The sequence below is a fragment of the Gymnoscopelus braueri genome, assembly GCF_963280865.1.
Source record: "Gymnoscopelus braueri genome assembly, chromosome: 1".
NCBI lineage: Eukaryota > Metazoa > Chordata > Actinopteri > Myctophiformes > Myctophidae > Gymnoscopelus > Gymnoscopelus braueri.
In genome coordinates this window covers 6,714,195-6,736,287 of record NC_137603.1, presented here as the reverse complement: position 1 = coordinate 6,736,287, position 22,093 = coordinate 6,714,195, and the positions used below count along the sequence as shown (strand labels likewise).

Below are 22,093 nucleotides of genomic sequence, written 5' to 3'. Positions count from 1 at the left end.
GTGCAGCACCATGAAGGCCGGTGGGGATTTCAGAGCCATGCAAACGACCGATGGTAACCTCTTGTGTTCCCGTTTTTCTTTTTTTCCCCTCCCTTCATGTTCCCTCCCTCCTCCCCCTCACTCTCTGGTTCTGCTCTTGTCTCCCACAGGACAACTGTAGGGAGGGATTTGTTCCTCTCCTCTCCTCTCTGCTTCTTGTTCTCTTCAAGAAGATAGTAGTGACTCCCTCCTAAACTTCTCTGTCCTCTGTCCATTGTCTGGGCATCTCCTCCTTCAAGGCCCATGTCAGCATGATGATGAGGATGTTGAACCAGTGAGTCTGTGCTCTCTCACATGGACACAATGAATAGACCATAAGAACACAATACTTCAGAGGTAAGTTCAACCGTACACACAGTAGACCAGGGGTCTCCAACCTTTTTTCAGGTCAAGGACCCCCTAACTGCGAGAAAGATGAAGCAGGGACCCCCACTACATATTGTATAAAATTGTGTTGCATATTAAACTTTTTCATAGATTTCAGAGATAGCTTCATAGACCTGTTTGACACACATTATCGTTTCTATTAGTATGTTGGATTCATGCTAGGGATGCAAATCGTCGATTCATTCATTAATTGATTGTTGATAACCTTATCGATCGATTAATTGATAAGCAGCGTTTTTTAGGATCAAAGGGACAATTATTGTCCGAAACCGAAAATGAGTGCAGATTCTGCAGAAACATAATTGCCTTGATGCATATAACATTAACGAGCATCAACGAGCATCAGCTGGACACAGACACACACACCTGCCCTCTGCAGTGCTCTATGAAGTCTGTCTCATTTCTCTCCAAAAGCCCTTGAATATGATGGAATATGATTAAGGATTACTTTGATTATGGTAAGCTCACATTTATATCACAGTATCGAGTAAATTCTTAACAGCAGATTAATTGTTAATATCCCTAATTCATGATAATGTGTATTTTCATACCTTTTAAACCCTCAATATTTAGTCTACTTGACAGTTGGCTCTGTACTTGGTCTGCTCTTTTTCCCTCTACACCAACTCTCCAAAAATAGCCGATCTACAAGCTCACAACGCCTCGGTTTGGTGATGCTCTATATTGGCTGAATCAACTTGGTTTGTGTTCATTTATGTGCTAAAAGAGTGACTTTGAGAGCTGTTTCAGTGTACAATGTGAGTAAATTAGGAGCATATATATATATATATATATTTTGAATTCTTGTCCACCTTTTTGGAGTTGCATCATGCCAAGGTAACTACATAATCCAGACCTCTACCAAAGTGGTCTTGCCCTTTTAATCCCTATTTTTCTATTGTTACTGTCGGGCAGAAACCTCATCTCCATATTCTAACCTTTTGTGTTTTTTTTTGTAAATTAATGCCCTGCTTGATCATACTACTGCATCTCACAAACGTAGCAGATCTGCAAGCTCGAAACGCTGCGTGAAGCGACGCGTTTTGAGCTTGTAGATCTGCTACTACTACATATGAGGTTTCCACCCGACAGAAACAATATGCTGTCATGGAAAATCTATTCAGCCAGACCTCAGTATAGCCCTACACACAAAATGTATTTCTTTTTTTTTTAGATTGCTTGAAGATAGGGCTGCAAAATGAACAAAATGGATGGCCTATCTCAGTGTGTACATCGCAGTTGATGTGCCCAGATTGTCTGCTTTGGAAAATACTGGCCCGACCTTTTCTGACTTGTTGATCTCAGCCTCACTCAGTCCCTCAGAGGGAGCGCAGCGTCAGTAGCGTTAGAACAGTGGGGTCTCAAAGTGGGGTTCCAGGGGGTCCCCAGCTAAATGTGTTTAACATTTTTCCTAGGCTATTTGAAAATGTCTCACAGCGATGCGACGTGTTGTTGTGAGCTTGTTGATCTGCTATTTTCAAAAAATCTTGTAAGAATTGAAAAATGTGGGTACATTTCAAAAGTCTTGTTTGGGGGTTCCCTGGCATAAAATATCTTCATAAGGGGGTATAATCGATAATGTAATGTCACTGCGTTGATGCAGAATCGTCGACTGCGTCTTGGAATGGATTAATTTCCACACCTCTAGTCAACAGAGGACTCCATGAGGACCTCACCTTGGCTCAGTGTAAAATACATATCTTTGTCCGTTAGGTGTGCAAGAGCTGACCAGACTGGAGACATCATGCAACACATCATGTCTCCACTTCTCTGCCCGTAGCTTCCTATTTCTCTACACTTCACTCTCTCGTCTTAATAACTTAATAACATAATATGGTATAAAATGAACCAATCCCTATTTATTTAATATTTTGTTTGCCTAGCAACGCGTATCTTATCAGTAGGGGCCCAAGTCCGATATCTCATTGTAATATCTTCCTACACTGACTCAGAAAACCACACATATAGTCATGTGAACATAAGACATGGTCTTATGTTCATGTCATTGTAGTGGCTGCAGCGGTGGCTCAGGAGGTAGAGCATCCGTCTGGGTCCTCGCCTCCTCCAGGTTTTCTGCCATCCTGTTTAGAGTTCTCAACGGGCCTGAACATTTAAACCCCAAACCGACCCGAGTGAGTCGAAGCCCAAGCATAATCATCACATATAATACTGAGCCCGAGACCGACCGAACATGAAAACAAACGGAGAACACAAGTCGGTTATTGCGAGAAAAGGCTGCGCAATTTACATGGGCAGTGGCTCAAATCACATAAGTCAGAACAGAGGAGGGAGGGAGAGAGAGAGACTGTTGCATTTAATTAACTTCTCATGCTAGACGCCACTTCTTCTAGCAGGGTTGTGATGGAGTGGCTTCATCACTCTCACACACACACACACACATTCCGTTCAAACTAAAGAGTTAAAGATAAATATACCTCTTTCCTTCAACATTTCAGTAGCGCAACCAAGGGTGCTGCATACAGCATTGGTTATTACATTTCCATTTACACATACAGTAGGAGTTTGAAATAGAACCCTGCAACATTATTACACGAAAATAATGGTCAAACCAAAGGACAAGTACATGGTTTTCTATTTTTAGGTTGCTGTGAGCTGCTTCTCGTTGCTGTCGGCCATATTGATTTGTTGAGTGTTGGACCTCGATTCTGTCTACCAGAAACGTTCACTCAGCGCTCGCCGTCGTTTTTACGTATTAGAACTCGCAATGAATTACCTATTACGTAAAATATTAATTTATTTAATTTGTGCAGTCCGAGTCATCTAGATCTGCATCTAAGGATGTTTGTGTCTGTGTGAAGCCATGTGTGGATTGAGTGATGTGTGGGAATGTTGGTACCAGGAAGTCATGGCGGTTTCAAAAGGTTAGACTCACACAAGGGGCCAAAAAGAACCTATCTACAACAGATCCCCATTCAGGCTATTCCAGTCCCCCTCGCCCCTAGAGAGCCCCTCTGCCTGCCCTCAGGGATGTCCTCATTCGAAAAACGGATGCTTTTCTCTCGTCACGGGCGTGTCGGGAGTGATCAAATCTGTTCATTTCAAAATGATAAAAACTACAATAAGGTACAAGAAAAGAATCACACCTAAGTGTGAAGTGAGCGGTGCCTTTTGATGAGTTAATTTCATTAAGCTATATAAACTAGAGCAGGGGTCTTCAACAGGGGGTCCCCAGAGTTACTACAGGGGGGGCCAATCTTTGTGTGATAGGATCATGTTTATTACATGAACCACTTGAACCCCAGCATCCCTATTCTGAGTGGAACATTAGCCAAAAATAGCAGATCTACAAGCTCACAACGCCTCGCAGTGCGAGGAGTTGTGAGCTTGTAGATCTGCTATTTTTGCCAAAGAGGTTTGGTGTAGAGGGAACAAAAGACAAATGCACATTAATCGAACATACACTGATGATGTCTATGAAGCTGTCTAAGAAATCTATGAAAATGTTAAATTTACATGTAGTGGGGGTCCCTGCTTCTTCTCTCTCTCAGCCAAGGGGTCCTTGGTCTGAAAACGTTGAAGACCCCTGAACTAGAGGAACAATGTTAACCCATTAAGACCTGAGGCGATTCTTAAAAATGTTTTCTAAATCCTAACAGTTTTTTGAAAAAAAATATTTTAAAACATTTTCAAGATTTTTCAAAAATAGCAGATCTACAAGCTCATAGCGCGGCACTCGGTGCCGCGCTATGAGCTTGTATATCTGCTATTTTTGAATAGCCAAAGAAATAAAGTGACACAGATGCGTTCCAGGTATTAATGGGTTAAATCCCTGTCCACTTCATTTCAAGGCTGCTCAACAGCACCGCTGGGTGGCCGACAGCTGTTGTTGCCTTGCTCATACAGCCGCAGCTCATTATGTCCAAACAGCCACACGCTCATATAGACAAACACGCTCGGTCAAATGTTGGAGCGGCGGGTACCGCTCAAAAATAACGCATGTCAGTCATTATGTGCGTGCGTGTATGTCCATCAGTAGAACACCGAGTTCCCACCTGATGTTGTGTGGGAGTTCTGACTGCACCACACCGTACTGAATAACTGCTAGCTTGCATAACGTCTTCAGAGTAGGACTCAAGTCTAGGATTTGCAGGTCTTTGGTACTGTAGGATCCTCCAAAGAGGACGACGCGATCTCCCACCACGCAACAGCGCATGCTAGACCAAGACGGGCCTTTCACTTTGGGCTCGACCTTCGTCCAGGACAAAGTCTCCGGGTTGAATTTCCACAGGTCACTTAAGGTGGTTCCCCGGGTGTCACGATGACATGACCCGGGTCTGTCGCCACCGATCGTGTACAGCTCTCCGTTGTAGGCAAAGGATGAACGCAACCAGCAGCGTCTTCCTGGGCGCTGTGCGGAGGAAGGCGTGTTCAGCCAGCAGTTGGTCTCGGTGTCGAACACTCTGATGTGGTTGTGGTTCCTTTCGCCCCCGAATACAAACATCTGTGTCCCGATGATGGTGGCAGAGTGTTCTGATGACGCAGGTGGGGTCAGACTGCCTCCGGTGTTAATTAAAGACCAGACCATTGTGGTGGTGTCCAACTTGCAGATGTCATTAGTGCGTCCTCCAGTCAGCTCCTCGTATCCCCCGTGAATATACATGACCTTCCTCAGGACACAGGCTGAGTGGTCCGTCCTCCCCTCCGGTACAGTCCCCGACACCCTGGGGTTGAACCAGCTGTGGGTGTCGACATCAAACGCATAAAGCGTGTTGCTGTGAGGAGGACACCCTCCCCAGATGTAGGCGATATATTCTATCAGCACAGCTGTGTGGCCATCGTTCACATTGGAGTGACATCGGTCACTCCAAATGCCACTTTGTTCTACTCCGGTTGTCACTGTGGTCAACTTCCTCCAGCGTAATGACTCTGTGTTGAAAACGTGGGCGTGAATCCTAGTCCAAGGCGATATGTGTCCAATGTGATAACTCCGACGTTCAAAGGCGTACACCTCGTGCTGCACTGCAGCAGCAGCACAATAGATTCCTTCTGGTCCATTCACATGTACCGTCCAGCAGAACATTTATCGCACCGTAAATCCTTTTGGACCCGTAAAAGCTCGCTCTGAACAACACTGGAGTCCTAACGTGCGCGTCTATCGCTTATATTGCTTCAGTGGCACAAATGTCACACAAAGCTCGGCCAAGCCACAAAGCCCACCCTATTCCGAGGGGAACATTAGCCGCCGAAAATAGCACATCTACAACGCACTGCGAGGCGTTGTGAGCTTGTAGATCGGCTATTTTCGGCAAGGAAGTTTGTTTTTCATGGGGGGGAAAAGCCCTTGAATCTACTGTAGGATGGGAGACGGTCAAGACTACATAGTATACCATACGCACTGACCACTGTAACTTCTTTATATATAAGATTATTCATCATCAAATTAAATTTACAATTGCAGCCCTAGTACATTTTCCACCAGCTGCCTGTTCTGACTTAATCTAACATTATCTCTGTACTGATATTTTTGGTGGGGTTTTCTGCCTTTATTTATAGTTCTATAGATGGACAGGAAACAGGGCGAGAGAGATGGGGCGAGACATGCAGCAGAGACCGTGGGGAACGGGACTCGAACCCGCGGTGCGCCGTCAGGCTTGCTTATGAGCCTGAGGTGCCCGGACCTCTAGGTCAGGTCCGGGCCCCCTCTACTGATATTTGACCACATTTTAGAAGGAATAATTGCTATCAAACGGTGTATAGTTTGCACATTTCTGTAGATTTCCGTATCACCATCTGGCATATAGTAACCCAGAATTGTGCATGTACCGTATATATCCACATCAGTTTCCTCTTTCCTGAAGGAAAGTCCATTATGTGGCACATGACCAATTAATTTCGTTTCTGCTTTTTTGACCCATTCGCCTTATCTTGGCCGTGCCTCTTTGCTACACATTTAATGTACCAAGACCAAGACTACAGTACAGTAGTTGACACTTTGTGGTGTATACTATGTTTATAGTATATTTTAATATTGTCAAATATTTTGTTTACAGGTTTAGGTTGGTTTCGTAATGACAAGCTGCTGTGCAGAAGATGTCCACACTGACTGTGACTGATATCCCAGATGTTGGTCCTGGTAAGAATCATCGTCTACTTCTTAACCCATTAAGACCTGAGGCGATTCTTTTAAAAAATCTAAATCCTAACAGTTTTTTGAAGAAAATATAAAAAATATTTTTTCACGATTTTTTCAAAAATAGCAGATCTACAAGCTCGTAGCGCGGCACTCGGTGCCGCGCTATGAGCTTGTATATCTGCTATTTTTGAATAGCCAAAGGCATCTAAAGTGACACAGAAGCGTTCCAGGTATCAATGGGTAAACATATATTTTTTAGTATGTTGTGAGATGAAGGGCAGAGTAATTTGTTGTGTGTGTGAGCCTTTGTTGCTACGTATGTAGGCTATACAGCAGAGGTCTTCAACGCTTTTCTGGCCAAGGACCCCTTAGCTGAGACAGAAGCAGGGACCCCCATTACATATTGTATAAAATTGTGTTGCAGATTAAACTTTTTCATAGGTTTCATAGATAGCTCCAGCATTGACTATTGTCATCGGTGTTGTGTAAATAGTTTTATGTTTATTTCATACATTTAACGACTTAAACCCTGAATACTTAGTACACTTTACCTTTGGCTCTGTATTTGGCTTGGTCCTTTTTCCCTCTTTGTCGAAAATAGCCAGTCTACAAGCTCACAACGAACTTGTGATCGGCTATTTTCGGCTAATGTTCCGCAGAATAGGGATGCTAGGGTTTCAAGTGGTTAATATAAAAATCGGTAACTCTGAGGACACCCTAGGCAGGGTCCCCACGGTCATGAAATTCCTGGAAATATTTTGAAATTGAAAAAAAAATAATCCAGTACTGGAAAAGTTTGGGAATTGATCAAAGGTCCTGGAATTTATCAAGGGTCCTGGAAAAATATTTGGCTATGTATTGTTTTTGGCTATTGATTTTGTTAATACAAAACATTTTCATAAACATGTATAACATTACACGAAATATGTAACATAAGTAGTTTTTCGCCGAACGGGCTGTGTGATGGCATATATTATTTAAATAAAATAAGTCATACGGATGCCATAATGAGTCTTCCAGTGAGCTATGCCCTAATTTTTAATTAAATTGTACTATTCTATATTCTATGCTTTATTTTTGCTACACTGCCTATCTTTGGGCATTCTACATAGGAGTAAGAGACACATTATTGCGCTGAATGATTGTTATATAGGCCTGGAAATTGGGCTAAATATTCTGGAAAAGTTTTGGAAATTCATTGCTAAAAATGTGTGGGGACCCTGCCTAGGGGTCCCGGACCCCCTGTTGAAGACCCATGCTGTACAGTGATTTGTGTTGATAAGCTGTTTCAATGGCTTCATTTGAAAAATGTATCGGAGCAGTTGAGGCGTGAGTCGAAACATCACTTTCTATGGTGGAAGCCAATAAACTTTAAATATTTTGGAGCACGAGCACGTGCATACTTTATCATTTTTGGGATTTTGGCATCTTATGCACCTGGCACTTTATTGAGTGGATGTGCATGCTTTCTTGTTTGTTCATTTGACAATTGTCATTTTATAGATTTTATTGAGTGGATGTGTGTGTGCTTTCTTGTTTGTTCATTTGAATTATTGACATTTTATAGATTTGTGTTTGGCACGAGTTAGATGTTTTTGTGCTTTTTAAGCCTTCAATATCGATTTTCATATTTAAAATATTCTATATAGTTGATTTATTCTTCTTTTCTTTTTAAAGAATGGCTTAGTTACAACCAAAATATAGGCTTATACTACTGAACAGTAAATGGGCATTCATTGATTGTTCACACTGCTGGCTGTTGGATATTTCAAGGGGGGTGTACGTGATATTGTTTTGTTAGAATAAAGGGCTAAATTCCCCTAGTAATCGTTGCTATAGACCGTTCAATGACAGGGGTCTGTATTCAATCGATCGATTGATTGTAAGGTATTTGATGGTATGTCACTGTTATACCAGATGACAGTATTAATTCAATTCAATTTTATTAAAGTGTCAAATCACAACAAGTTGTCTCAAGACACTTTACATGTAGAGAAGAGACCCGACAGTCCCACCCTGAGCAAGCAATTTTGCGACAGTGGCAACGAAAAACTCCCTCTTAACTGGAAGAAACGTCAGGCAGACCCTAGGCTCTAGGGTGGTGGCCTTCTGCCTCGACCGTGTCGGGGAAAAGAAGAGAGAGACAGAGGAGAGACGGAAAGAGATACAAGTAGTAACAATATGAAATAGCAAATATAATAGTGTAAGATAGTATATGATAATATAATATAGTACAGCAATAATGTGTATGCAGTATATAATGGTATAATATAAGAATGTTAAGATAATATACAGAATAGTGTAGTGGTATAGTGTAATGTAGTAGAAGTCCACGGTCGTGCTCCATGGAGAGGCCCGGTCCGCAGTCACAGTCTTGAGCCGCAGCTGGGGGTCCGGTTTGATGTGTTTGATGATGTCACTATTCTGTAGTCTGAAGACTCACCTCTTCAGACTCCACCTCAGCCCGTAGCACTTGACCTAGCCTTGACCTAGTATCTCTGCATTTGATGTGTATGTGTTTACCTAGCTGATTGTAAGTCGCTCTGGATAAAGAGCGTCTGCTGTTAAATGCTTAAATTGTAAAATTGTTGTGTGCCAGATGTAGGGCTGTCACGATTACACATTTAAGTTAACGATTAATTGTCACTGAAATAATTGCAATTAACGATTTAATTGTGTGTTTGGCATTGAACGCTGGAACATATGAATACAATTTTAATTTCTGTTTGCCATTTAGGCTTCGTAATAAAAAAATTGCACAGGGAAGATATGACAAAACCTAAATATACAAAGAAATTATTGACATTTTAATAATTTTATTTGTGTAAAAAATTGCAGAAATAGCTTATCTACAAGCTTACAACGCGTCACTTTGTGACGCGTTGTAAGCTTGTAGATCTGCTATTTCTGCTATTTTTGATATTTGAAAATGTGTGAACATTTTTCATCATGGAAACGATTATGACGATTATGCAAAAATAATTGCGATTATCTCAAATAATTGCGATTGGACGATTATGTAATAATTGTGACGGGCCTAGCCAGATGACAGTAAGGTGTTTGACAGTCTGTAACGTTATGACACTCTTGTTGCCAGATGACAGTAAGGTGTTTGACAGTCTCTAACGCTATGACACTGTGGGCGGCAGTGGCTCAGGGGTAGAGTGGCCGGGTAGAGTGAACTGGAAAACCGCAAGGTTCCCAGTTCGATCCCGGGCTGGGGCGCTCCCCTAGAGTTAGTGTCGAAGTGTCCTTGAGCAAGACGCTGAACCCCTAATTGCTCCCGATGAGCAGGTTGGTGCCTTGCATGGTTTCCTCCGCCATCGGTGTATGAATGTGTGTGTGAATGGGTTAATGGCACAATCAATGTAAAGCGCTTCGGATAGAAGCGCTATATAAATGCACCATTTACCATTTACCATTTACACTGTTGTGCCAGATGACAGTAAGGTGTTTGACAGTCTCTTAACGCTATGACACTCTTGTTGCCAGATGACAGTAAGGTGTTTGACAGTCTGTAACGTTATGACACTCTTGTTGCCAGATGACAGTAAGGTGTTTGACAGTCTCTAACGCTATGACACTGTTGTGCCAGATGACAGTAAGGTGTTTGACAGTCTCTAACGCTATGACACTGTTGTGCCAGATGACAGTAAGGTGTTTGACAGTCTCTTAACGTTATGACACTCTTGTTGCCAGATGACAGTAAGGTGTTTGCCAGTCTGTAACGCTATGACACTCTTGTTGCCAGATGACAGTAAGGTGTTTGACAGTCTCTAACGCTATGACACTGTTGTGCCAGATGACAGTAAGGTGTTTGACAGTCTCTAACGCTATGACACTGTTGTGCCAGATGACAGTAAGGTGTTTGACAGTCTCTAACGCTATGACACTGTTGTGCCAGATGACAGTAAGGTGTTTGACAGTCTCTTAACGTTATGACACTCTTGTTCCCAGATGACAGTAAGGTGTTTGACAGTCTCTTAACGCTATGACACTCTTGTTGCCAGATGACAGTAAGGTGTTTGCCGGGGCCTCAGAGCTGCAGCTGGACTGCCTCGGTGAGGAGAGCGGTGGAGGTGGAGGAGGAGGAGCGGACGTGAAGCACAGCGTCCTCCTGTCGTTGGACGTCCTGCCCCGCCCCCAGACCGATGACTTCTCTTCTGCAGCCGCCGCCCGCCACACCATGCCTGAGATGAGCAGCCCACTGCCCCTAGAGGCCGCCGACATCAAGCTGGACCCCGCGTCATGTGACATGCCTCACAACACGGGTGTGTGTGTGTGTGTGTGTCCCATTGTCACTGTCGGTTGTCCCAAACGTTTTGTTTTAGGAAATGGGAGGGGGAGGGGGGGGGGGGGGGGGGGGGGGCGTTCCAATGGATCCGATGTAGTTATTATTTAGTCACAAGCTCTTGTCAATACTTTTCGTTGGTTAAATATTTATAAAACCCACAGACACACTTAACCACTTTGAACCTGGACTCCCTATTTTTGGGCATGTTGTCACTATTATAGTTTTATATTATACTATTAGTTAGATTTTCAAAAATGGCTGAACTAGCCGATCTACAAGTAGATGATATGCTATTTTTTGCAACTTATGAAGGGCATTCATTTATGAAAAAATACATAAAAGTGAAATTAAATATGGAGATGCAATGTTTGGGCCCGACATGGACACATTGTAATCATAGTTGGTTACAAGTGAAGTTTGAAAAGCAACCCTGAAGGGCGTCTTTTAACCCGGGAACGCATCTGTGTCATTTTAGATTTCTTTGGCTATTAACTGATTCACTGCCAATCACGTAGATCTACGCGAACCTATTTAAAGCCGCCACGTGCCAATCGCGTAGATCTACGTGAACGAATTTATTATTATTATTTTTTTTTATTATATATATTTTTTTTCAATTTGACCCAAAGACCAAGGAGATACGATTTTTCGAAGATCTAGACTCCTATCCACTTCCTTGTTAACTTAAAACTTAAAAATTCTGTATCTCGGCTCCTGAGTACTTTTTTTTTTCAATGAAAAACTCTGGCACTGGCTAAAAAAATATGAAAATACCTCTGGCAGTTAATGGGTTAAAAAAATAGCAGGCCGCGCTATGAGCTTGTAGATCTGCTGTTTTTTTTTAAAAGAGTGTTAAAATGTGTGCAAATCTTAGAATATATATTTTTACATTTTTAACAAAAATGTTTGCTTCTCTTGAACAAAATATGTTGAGATGGGGGGGGGGGGGGAGGACATATCATTTTGGGAGTCCTTGACGTGAAAAAAAATTGAGAACCACTGATTATTATGGGTGCGTTCGGAAATGTGCACCGGGAGCTCACTCACGTATTGGCTTGTATTGGCTTGTATTGGCCAGTGCGCTCAGTGCTATATATCCGAACGCACCCTATAGCAACATAAGTAAAAAAAAAAGAAAAGAAAAAACTGTTAGGATTTAGAAGACATTTTTACAATCCCCAGAAGCAAAATTGCAAGCTCGTAGCTTGTAGATCTGCTATTTTTTTAATAGCCCAAAGTATAACATCATGGTTATATCAAAAAATCTAGTCCGGTGAATCTGTCCTGTGTTTGTCCTCTTACTGTGAGGAGGACAAACGTATACATAATGCATCATCCCAGACATGTTGTGTCATGTTAGTATTTTGAATATGTTCTACATGACATTTGACCCTCATCCCCCCATTCTTCTCTACCGTACAGATGGTTAGTCGTTAAAATAGGTTTTTGAATGGCAGCTTTAGGTTCCAGTCCATTTGCATGTGTTAGGAACGAGAGGCCCATTGTCTGTATAAATGCTGCAGCAGGGTGATCATAGCCGTCGGCCGTGGTTAAAAATAACTTCACTTCTCTTATTCAGCCCCAGAGAGCAGCTCTGCAGCTACTGGCCTTGTTAGTATGAGACAGGCCAACAGGAAAAAGCAAACGTTACCCTTTATTGTGGAAAAGCCATTAATCCATTAGGATCTGTTTAATTTTTTTGATTTCTTTCGGCTATTCAAAAATGGCAGATATACAAGCTCATAGCGTGGCACCGAGTGCCACGTTTTTTTTAAGACATTTGTAGAATCCTCAGAGGCAAAGATTTGAGTTACAAATGTTTGCTTTAAAGAATATATTATTCAAAGATCTGCACAAATTTTCACTATCTTTCAAAAATGACAGATCTACAAGCTCATAACGCGGCACTGAGTGCCGCACTATGAGCTTGTAGATCTGCTATTTTTTTAATAGTGCAAAGAAATCTAAAAACAGATGTCTAGATGCTTTCCCCGGTCTTAATGGGTTAATTAACAAGATGCACCTTAGCCTCCCTTTTCTGGGGGAAGAACATTCAGCAAAAAAAAAATGCTATCTGACAGGCGTCGCGATGACGCATATTGTCTGTTTTATTTCTGCGAGAGATTTGGTGTAGAGGGGGGAAAAAAGGAGGGGGCCTAGTATACACCCCTGGGGGACACCGGGTTTAAGTGGTTATGTTCTTACTGTGTGTGTGTGTGTGTGTGTGAAGGCAGACGGTGGAGGAACAGAAAGGTTCATGTTAATCAAACCGTTGCCTGCCATACACAGACAAAGATAACTTCATGTTATTTATACAGGAGCTGAGCAATGCTGAACCCTTTTTTTACATTACAGAAAAATCAATCAATGATACAGTGTGGTTAAAAAACACAGCAAGTTAAACTAGAATACCGTAGGTGTGCTCCATGTAGCGCATATCTCTGCCAGGCAAAGTGGCCCACCCAGGGTTAAGTACTGGAAAGGCGACTACATACTTCAACTGAACAAGAACTATTTTCGGCTTCAAGGGCAAGACCACTTTGGTAGAGGTTTGGGTTGTGTAGTTACCTTGCCATGATGTAACTCCAAAGGTGGACAAGAAATAAAAAGAGACACTTATTTACTCAGGCTTTTGGCAATTCATTTGTTTATTTTGTGTACTGTAAAGCGTCCTTGGGTTTCTGAAAGGCGCTATATAAATCCAAGTTATTATTATTATGATTTGCTCCAGAAATTGATGATTCAAAATACGCTCCTCATTGACTTACATTGTACGGTGAAACAGCTATCAAAGTCACTCTTGTAGCACGTAAACGAGCACAAACAAAGTTGATTCAGACAATATAGAACATTGCAAAACAGTGTTTTTTTCTTTTTAAAAATAAAAATGTTCACTTCCTGTTGATTTTGCTATTTTTATTAAGAAGAAAATCCGGACTGGATCTGCGGATCCGGATCTTCAAATAGTAAAATCAGCAGGAAGTTGACATTTTTTATTAAGAAAAATAAACAATACTGGGTTTGGTAATGTTCTATATTGTCTGAATCAGCTTTGTTTGTGTTCGTTTACGTGCTAAAAGAGTGACTTTGAGAGCTGTTTCACCGTACAATGTAAGTCGATGAGGAGCATATTTTGAGTCATCAATTTCTAATCAATGGAGCAATTATTTTTGATTTCTTGTACACCAAGTGGTCTTGCCCTTTTTATGAAGTGCTTGCAAATCCAAAGAAAGTTCAGAGCTGACAAAAGCATTTTGTAAAAGTCCCTCAGAATAAGCTCTGGGTTCCCAATGCTAGAACGTGCCCACTCCTGCAGCTCGCTGAAGCATTGTATAGAGCCATTGAGATGGAAGAGTTGTGCCTCTGAGACTGAGTGTCTCCGCTCACTCCATCGGGTGTAGTAACGTAGCGTTTATTATTTATGACCCTTTATTGACGCTTAAACACTTTTATCTCAATGGCTCTTGATTGTGTACAGCGCTGAAGTGTTCTCCACTATTTATACTTTCATCAATCTCGGACGTGCTGCTTAGACATAATGTGTCTCTGAGATGATGTGTAATGACACAGACGAGAGGAGTGCTATCATAGACTGCTGCTTATTTTATGACTGGTGTCTGTGTGGAAGGGCACTGATACAGCAGCATGTACCGAGGCTCAATACATGGAGAGGGATTAATATCCACACTAAGGACATAAAACGATATAAATCACGAGCAGCCGGACAAAGTTCTGACAGGCCCTGCCGAGAGTGATGAATGACTGTCATTTATTTCTTATTGCCTAATGCCTACCCAACTGGGTTCAGACGTTGGTTGAAGTGTGTTGGTACAAAGAGAAGTCCAACGTGCTTAACCCATTAACACATTCCATGCCAGAGTTTAATCTCATAATGTACTCACCAGTGCCAGCGTTTTATTGTTGTTTTTTTGTTTTTATCATGTCGCCACAGACCTCGCTAAATAAGTTAAAAGTGCGCGTTCATTTGGTTCTAAACACACAGCGGATCCGTGAGAAACGTCCAGCGAAAACAGTTTCCAAATGCGAGCCGCCATCTTGAAGCTACAGCCGATACACGCTAAACAGTGATCAGCGAGGAGAAAAACAACAAACCGAGAAAATCGAGTTTTAAACAGGATCCCAGACAGGAAGCGGATACGATCGAAAAAAACGGAACCCGAATAATTCCGTTTCCGACCGAAAACCGGAAACGGAAATGGATCAAAAAAATTCGGAAAGTGCACCTTGGGCGATTAACATGGGAATCGGCGGTTCGCGTAGATCTACGCGACTGGCACGCTGCGGCTTTAAATAGGTTCGCGTAGATCTACGCGATTGGCATTCAATGTGTTAAGACCAGGGAAAGCATTTGTGTCATTAACACATGGAATGCCAGAGTTATTTCAGAGTTTTTAGCTGTTTTATGCCAGAGATTTTTCATTGAGAAAAAAAAAGTACTCAGGAGCCGAGATACCGAATTTTTAAGTTTTAAGTTAACAAGGAAGTGGATGGGAGTCTAAATCTTCAAAAAATCATATCTCCTTGGTCTTTTTTTTTTTGTTGAAAAAATGCATATATGCGTTCTTGGCACTCAAGTGATGGATTCAAAAGAACGCATATATGCGCATATATGCTATTTTTGAATAGCCCAAAGAAATCAAACAAATTACACGGATGCTTTCTCTGTCCTAATGGATTAAGCCTTTTGAAGGTAGAAGGGCTCGTCTTTTTCCCCAACAGATAAATGAATGGAGCACTCGACTGGTCTGCACAGATTTATTATTTTGCAGGGTGACGGACGTTTTGACTTGCGTCTTCCTCGGAGTCAATCAGAACAAAGTAGAGAGGGGAGGGTATATAGTACCCTCCCCCTTGATGTCAATGTCAGCCTTTTTGCATAGAGAAAAGTGAGCAAAAAATATCCAATATATAATTATAAACCATAGACAACCAATTTTATTAATACATCAATATACAATATGCTGTATATATCATGCAACAGTGTTTCTCCTTTGTAGGGCAGTTGATTTAAGCTTTAAACTTGAGAGGGTATATTACCATACCATTTGGTTTAAGTATGTAACTGGTTTAAGTAGTGGGTTGCAGCCATTTAAGACTCAGGACCCGAGGAAGCTATGTGGGGAAATGGCATTTTCACGACACACAGTTCCACTTTGTCTCGTCATACAGTTCAACTTTGTCTCGACATACAGTTCCACTTTGTCTCGAAATACAGTTCAACTTTGTCTCAGCACGCAGTTCAACTTCGTCTCGACATGCAGTTCAACTTTGTCTCGACATACAGTTCAACTTTGTCTCGACACACAGTTCAACTTTGTCTCGACACACAGTTCAACTTTGTCTCGACACACAGTTCAACTTTGTCTCGACATACAGTTCAACTTTGTCTCGACATACAGTTCAACTTTGTCTCGACATACAGTTCAACTTTGTCTCGACATACAGTTCAACTTTGTCTCGACATACAGTTCAACTTTGTCTCGACATACAGTTCCACTTTGTCTCGACATACAGTTCCACTTTGTCTCGACACACAGTTCAACTTTGTCTCGACACACAGTTCAACTTTGTCTCGACACTCAGTTCAACTTTGTCTCGACACACAGTTCAACTTTGTCTCGACATACAGTTCAACTTTGTCTCGACACACAGTTCCACTTTGTCTCGACATTCAGTTCAACTTTGTCTCGACATACAGTTCAACTTTGTCTCGACATACAGTTCAACTTTGTCTCGACATACAGTTCAACTTTGTCTCGACACACAGTTCAACTTTGTCTCGACATACAGTTCAACTTTGTCTCGACATACAGTTCAACTTTGTCTCGACATTCAGTTCAACTTTGTCTCGACACACAGTTCAACTTTGTCTCGACACACAGTTCAACTTTGTCTCGACATACAGTTCAACTTTGTCTCGACACACAGTTCCACTTTGTCTCGACACTCAGTTCAACTTTGTCTCGACATGCAGTTCAACTTTGTCTCGACACACAGTTCCACTTTGTCTCGACACACAGTTCAACTTTGTCTCGACATACAGTTCAACTTTGTCTCGACACACAGTTCCACTTTGTCTCGACACTCAGTTCAACTTTGTCTCGACATGCAGTTCAACTTTGTCTCGACATACAGTTCAACTTTGTCTCGACACACAGTTCAACTTTGTCTCGACATACAGTTCAACTTTGTCTCGACATACAGTTCAACTTTGTCTCGACATACAGTTCAACTTTGTCTCGACATACAGTTCAACTTTGTCTCGACATACAGTTCAACTTTGTCTCGACATACAGTTCAACTTTGTCTCGACATACAGTTCCACTTTGTCTCGACATACAGTTCCACTTTGTCTCGACACACAGTTCAACTTTGTCTCGACACACAGTTCAACTTTGTCTCGACACACAGTTCAACTTTGTCTCGACACTCAGTTCAACTTTGTCTCGACACACAGTTCAACTTTGTCTCGACATACAGTTCAACTTTGTCTCGACACACAGTTCCACTTTGTCTCGACACTCAGTTCAACTTTGTCTCGACATACAGTTCAACTTTGTCTCGACATACAGTTCAACTTTGTCTCGACATACAGTTCAACTTTGTCTCGACACACAGTTCAACTTTGTCTCGACATACAGTTCAACTTTGTCTCGACATACAGTTCAACTTTGTCTCGACATTCAGTTCAACTTTGTCTCGACACACAGTTCAACTTTGTCTCGACACACAGTTCAACTTTGTCTCGACATACAGTTCAACTTTGTCTCGACACACAGTTCCACTTTGTCTCGACACTCAGTTCAACTTTGTCTCGACATGCAGTTCAACTTTGTCTCGACATACAGTTCAACTTTGTCTCGACATACAGTTCAACTTTGTCTCGACACACAGTTCCACTTTGTCTCGACACTCAGTTCAACTTTGTCTCGACATGCAGTTCAACTTTGTCTCGACATACAGTTCAACTTTGTCTCGACACACAGTTCAACTTTGTCTCGACATACAGTTCAACTTTGTCTCGACATACAGTTCAACTTTGTCTCGACATTCAGTTCAACTTTGTCTCGACACACAGTTCAACTTTGTCTCGACACACAGTTCAACTTTGTCTCGACATACAGTTCAACTTTGTCTCGACACACAGTTCCACTTTGTCTCGACACTCAGTTCAACTTTGTCTCGACATGCAGTTCAACTTTGTCTCGACACACAGTTCAACTTTGTCTCGACATACTCGACACGCAGTTCAACTTTGTCTCGACACACAGTTCAACTTTGTCTCGACATACAGTTCAACTTTGTCTCGACATACAGTTCAACTTTGTCTCGACACACAGTTCCACTTTGTCTCGACACTCAGTTCAACTTTGTCTCGACATACAGTTCAACTTTGTCTCGACATGCAGTTCAACTTTGTCTCGACACGCAGTTCAACTTTGTCTCGACATACAGTTCAACTTTGTCTCGACATACAGTTCAACTTTGTCTCGACACGCAGTTCAACTTTGTCTCGACACGCAGTTCAACTTTGTCTCGACATGCAGTTCAACTTTGTCTCGACACGCAGTTCAACTTTGTCTCGACACGCAGTTCAACTTTGTCTCGACATACAGTTCAACTTTGTCTCGACACGCAGTTCAACTTTGTCTCGACACGCAGTTCAACTTTGTCTCGACACGCAGTTCAACTTTGTCTCGACACGCAGTTCAACTTTGTCTCGACATACAGTTCAACTTTGTCTCGACACGCAGTTCAACTTTGTCTCGACATGCAGTTCAACTTTGTCTCGACATACAGTTCAACTTTGTCTCGACATACAGTTCAACTTTGTCTCGACACGCAGTTCAACTTTGTCTCGACATACAGTTCAACTTTGCCTCATTTCTATATATGTGACACAGATGGCCAGCCGGTGAAGAGGAAGAAGGGACCCGCCCCTAAGATGCTGGGGAACGAGGTGTGCAGCGTGTGCGGCGACAAGGCCTCGGGCTTCCACTACAACGTGCTGAGCTGCGAGGGCTGCAAGGGCTTCTTCCGGCGCAGCGTCATCAAGAGCGCCCAGTACTCCTGCAAGAACAACGGCCGCTGTGAGATGGACATGTACATGAGGCGCAAGTGCCAGCAGTGCCGCCTGCGCAAGTGCAGGGAGGCGGGCATGCTGGAGCAGTGTGAGTGATCATTATCCATTGACATTCATGATATGATAAGGTGGGCTGGTCTTCTCTGAGTGAGAGGCGCAATTATCATTGGCACCTCTTTATTTATAAAGCCCTGGTTGGAATATTACCACCTTATATCTCATCCATGCTATGTCAGAAACCTAGTCACGTTCTAACTCGCTCTGGCGATTGGATAGTCCTTCTGGTTCCTTTTGCCAGTTCGGAACTGGGAAAGACTGCTTTCAGTTTTGGTGCACCTGATTCCTGGAACCTCTTGCAACAAGATCTGAAATTGAATACCCTAGCGTCTATTGGCCATTTTAAGAATTTATGTAATAACCGTGCATTACCTGTATGCAACTGTTTTAACTGATTGCTGTCAACATGCAACTGTTTGCTTGTTTGTTGTCAACATTATCGTTTTCTTGTTGTTCTTATGTTATATAAATGTGTGCAATCTCTGCATTATTATAAATGAGGGTCTCCCTCAATGATCTCTCAGAGAATCTTAAATAAAGGTTGAATTAATTTAAATAAGTGATGAGTCGCACTCAGTGACAAGAGTGAGTTTGTTTCTTTTATTTCTTCTCCACGTCTTTACAAGAAAGGACAAACGTTTGGGTACTCAAGCCTTCGTCAGTGCTCGATAGATGAATAGTCCTTTTCTCTGTAAAGACATGGAGAAGAACATAAAAGAAGCAAACTCACTCTTGTCGCTCTGAGTGCGACTCGTCACTTATATAAATGTCATTGTTGTAAGAGGGTGTCACACCAGAGGAGTCGGAGCGCACATCTTTTTGCTTAGATACTGGAATGAAAGGACAGCAGTGTCAGGGCGCTCGGGTGGCGCAGTGATAAAGTGCCTGCCCACCACCGCGGAGGTTATGGGTTCGAATCTCTACTCTACACTAACGCAATTGGCCCGTGTTCGGGGGAGGGACGCCGGGGGGCGGGGTAGGGTGATAATTGGTCACTGCACGTAAATCCTAGGGCAGCAGTGGGCAACTTTGATGATGGAGAGGGCCACTATAGTTCCACACTCACTCCAGAGGGCCACATAGCATATATGGTCTCTCCGTGTATTTTCTTTTTTCGCCATTCTATGTCACACAAAAGTAGCAAAAATAGCCGATCTACAAGCTCACACAATGCTTTTTTTTTTTTTTTTTAGATCTGACATTCATAGTGACAGAATACTGCCAAAAAAAACCAAAAAAACGAAGTCTCGCTAGACAAGATTGAAATCTCGAGATTTCAATCTCGTCTAGCGAGACTTAGATTTATTTATTTATTTATTTTTTGGTTGCATAATGTTGTCACTATGAACGTCAGATCTAAAAAAATAAATTAAAAAAAAGCTATTAAAATATGCCATCCAACGCAGGGCCTATCCGCGCACGTTTTAAGCTGTTATGACATTTTTCTACTGTACCATTCATCCTAAGATATCATAACATCATAGAAAAGGTAAGAAAACCTTAGTCCAACATTCTCCTTTAACCTGCAGGCCGCATTAAGTGAATGTGGGGAGCCGCATGTGGCCCCCGGGCCGCCAGTTGCCCATGTATGTCCTAAGGGCTGGGGGCGGATTCTGTCAGCAGGGAGTGTTGGGCGGGAAGATTACTGTAGGATGAAGGCTCTACGTCCTCCCGGTGGGGGCTCCTCACTGGTAGGCGAGCCAGTAGGATACGACAGCAGTGACAACACAGAAACGTGTGTGGGGGAGGAATTAATTGGCATAACGACTACATTGTGGAGAAAGGGTGGTAAAAAAAGAAGAAAGGACAGCATTGAAGTGTATTTATTGAATACTGTCTAACATGGGGGTATTGCTGTGTGTTGTGTGTTGGGGCAGGCGTCCTCTCAGAGGAGCAGATCAGAGTGAAGAAGCTGAAGAAGGCCCAGGAGGACGAGGTGGCCCACACCTCGGCCTCCGTGTCGCCCACGCCCCCTCCGGAGCTCATCTCCCTGGCTCCACAGCAGCATGAGATGATAGAGAAGCTGGTGTCCATGCAGAAGCAATGCAACAAGAGGTCCTTCATAGACCGCCCGAAAGTCACAGTGAGTGTCCACACAGTGATGCGTATACATACAGGTGCATTTCCCCCCCATAATGTCATTAAAAAAGTGAAACTTTCATTTATTCTACATTCATTACACATGAAGTGAAATAAGTCAACAACTGTGTAGTAATGTCCACAGATTCACACGGCAACAGTTACAAAGTTTGGTATAATCTATAAAAGTTTGATTAACGCATTAAGACCGGGAACGCATCTGTTGCATTTTAGATGTCTTTGGCTGTTAAAAAATAGCAGATCTACAAGCTCATAGGTGGCGCCCTATGAGCTTGTAGATCTGCTATTTTAGAAAATCGTTGCTTTTGGGGGTCCCTGTAGCAAAATATTTTGAGATGCAGGGGTCTGCGGACAAATACATATTTTGGGGGTCCTTGACATGAAAAAAGTTTGAGAACCACTGATACAGCAACATACGTTTTTTTCCAAAACTACTTGAGTTAAAGATATATATATATTAGAGATGCGCAGATGGCCTCTCACGTCACCCGAATCCGCATGTACAAATTAATTATCCGCCCGTTATCCAACTGCAATAATTATATTAACCAATTTAAATATCCGCACCTACCGTTTTTCCCGTATGTCAAAATATTATTATTTTCTGGTATTCCCTGTTAGTTTTAGTATTAGTTGTGCAATGCGATCACAAAATGCATTGATTTAGCCTATGGAATGTCGGTGCGTCTTTTTTCTTTTTTTTAAACCGGTGCTGCGCTGAACATACAGACTCTGTGCGGCATCCAACATACAGGCATCCAACATACATGCGGCATCCAACATACAGAGCCCACTGCTCTGCTGCGCTGAACATACAGACTCTTTTGTGATCGCATCGCACAGAGGCTGCTCTACACACTCACACAGACACAAGCACGCAGAGATTTAGCTATTTTATGGATAGATATATTAGATGTCATTAATTTATTTACCGCAATATTTCACCCGCGGTTTATCCGATATTAATTAATAATTATATTTGATTGACCCGAATCCACCCAAACTGCGGTTAACTGCG

The 22,093-nt window shown here is 42.3% G+C and overlaps 1 protein-coding gene and 1 long non-coding RNA gene across 2 annotated transcripts in view; one reads left to right on the top strand and one right to left on the bottom strand.

Annotated features, from left to right (window-relative positions):
* nr1h3 (nuclear receptor subfamily 1, group H, member 3) overlaps positions 1-22,093 on the top strand; it is a 43,901-nt gene that overhangs the window by 7,026 nt on the left and 14,782 nt on the right. The window contains exons 2-6 of the mRNA XM_080434581.1: positions 150-375; positions 6,438-6,520; positions 10,531-10,791; positions 18,740-19,006; positions 20,853-21,058. Coding sequence (XP_080290707.1) covers positions 6,478-6,520; positions 10,531-10,791; positions 18,740-19,006; positions 20,853-21,058 — 777 coding nt within the window. The 5' untranslated portion in view covers positions 150-375; positions 6,438-6,477. The remainder of the gene's footprint in view (positions 1-149; positions 376-6,437; positions 6,521-10,530; positions 10,792-18,739; positions 19,007-20,852; positions 21,059-22,093) is intronic.
* The window catches only part of LOC308089856, a 390,353-nt gene continuing 390,163 nt past the window's right edge, over positions 21,904-22,093 (bottom strand). Inside the window, exon 3 of the long non-coding RNA XR_013933566.1 lies at positions 21,904-22,078. This is a non-coding gene — a long non-coding RNA (uncharacterized lncRNA). The remainder of the gene's footprint in view (positions 22,079-22,093) is intronic.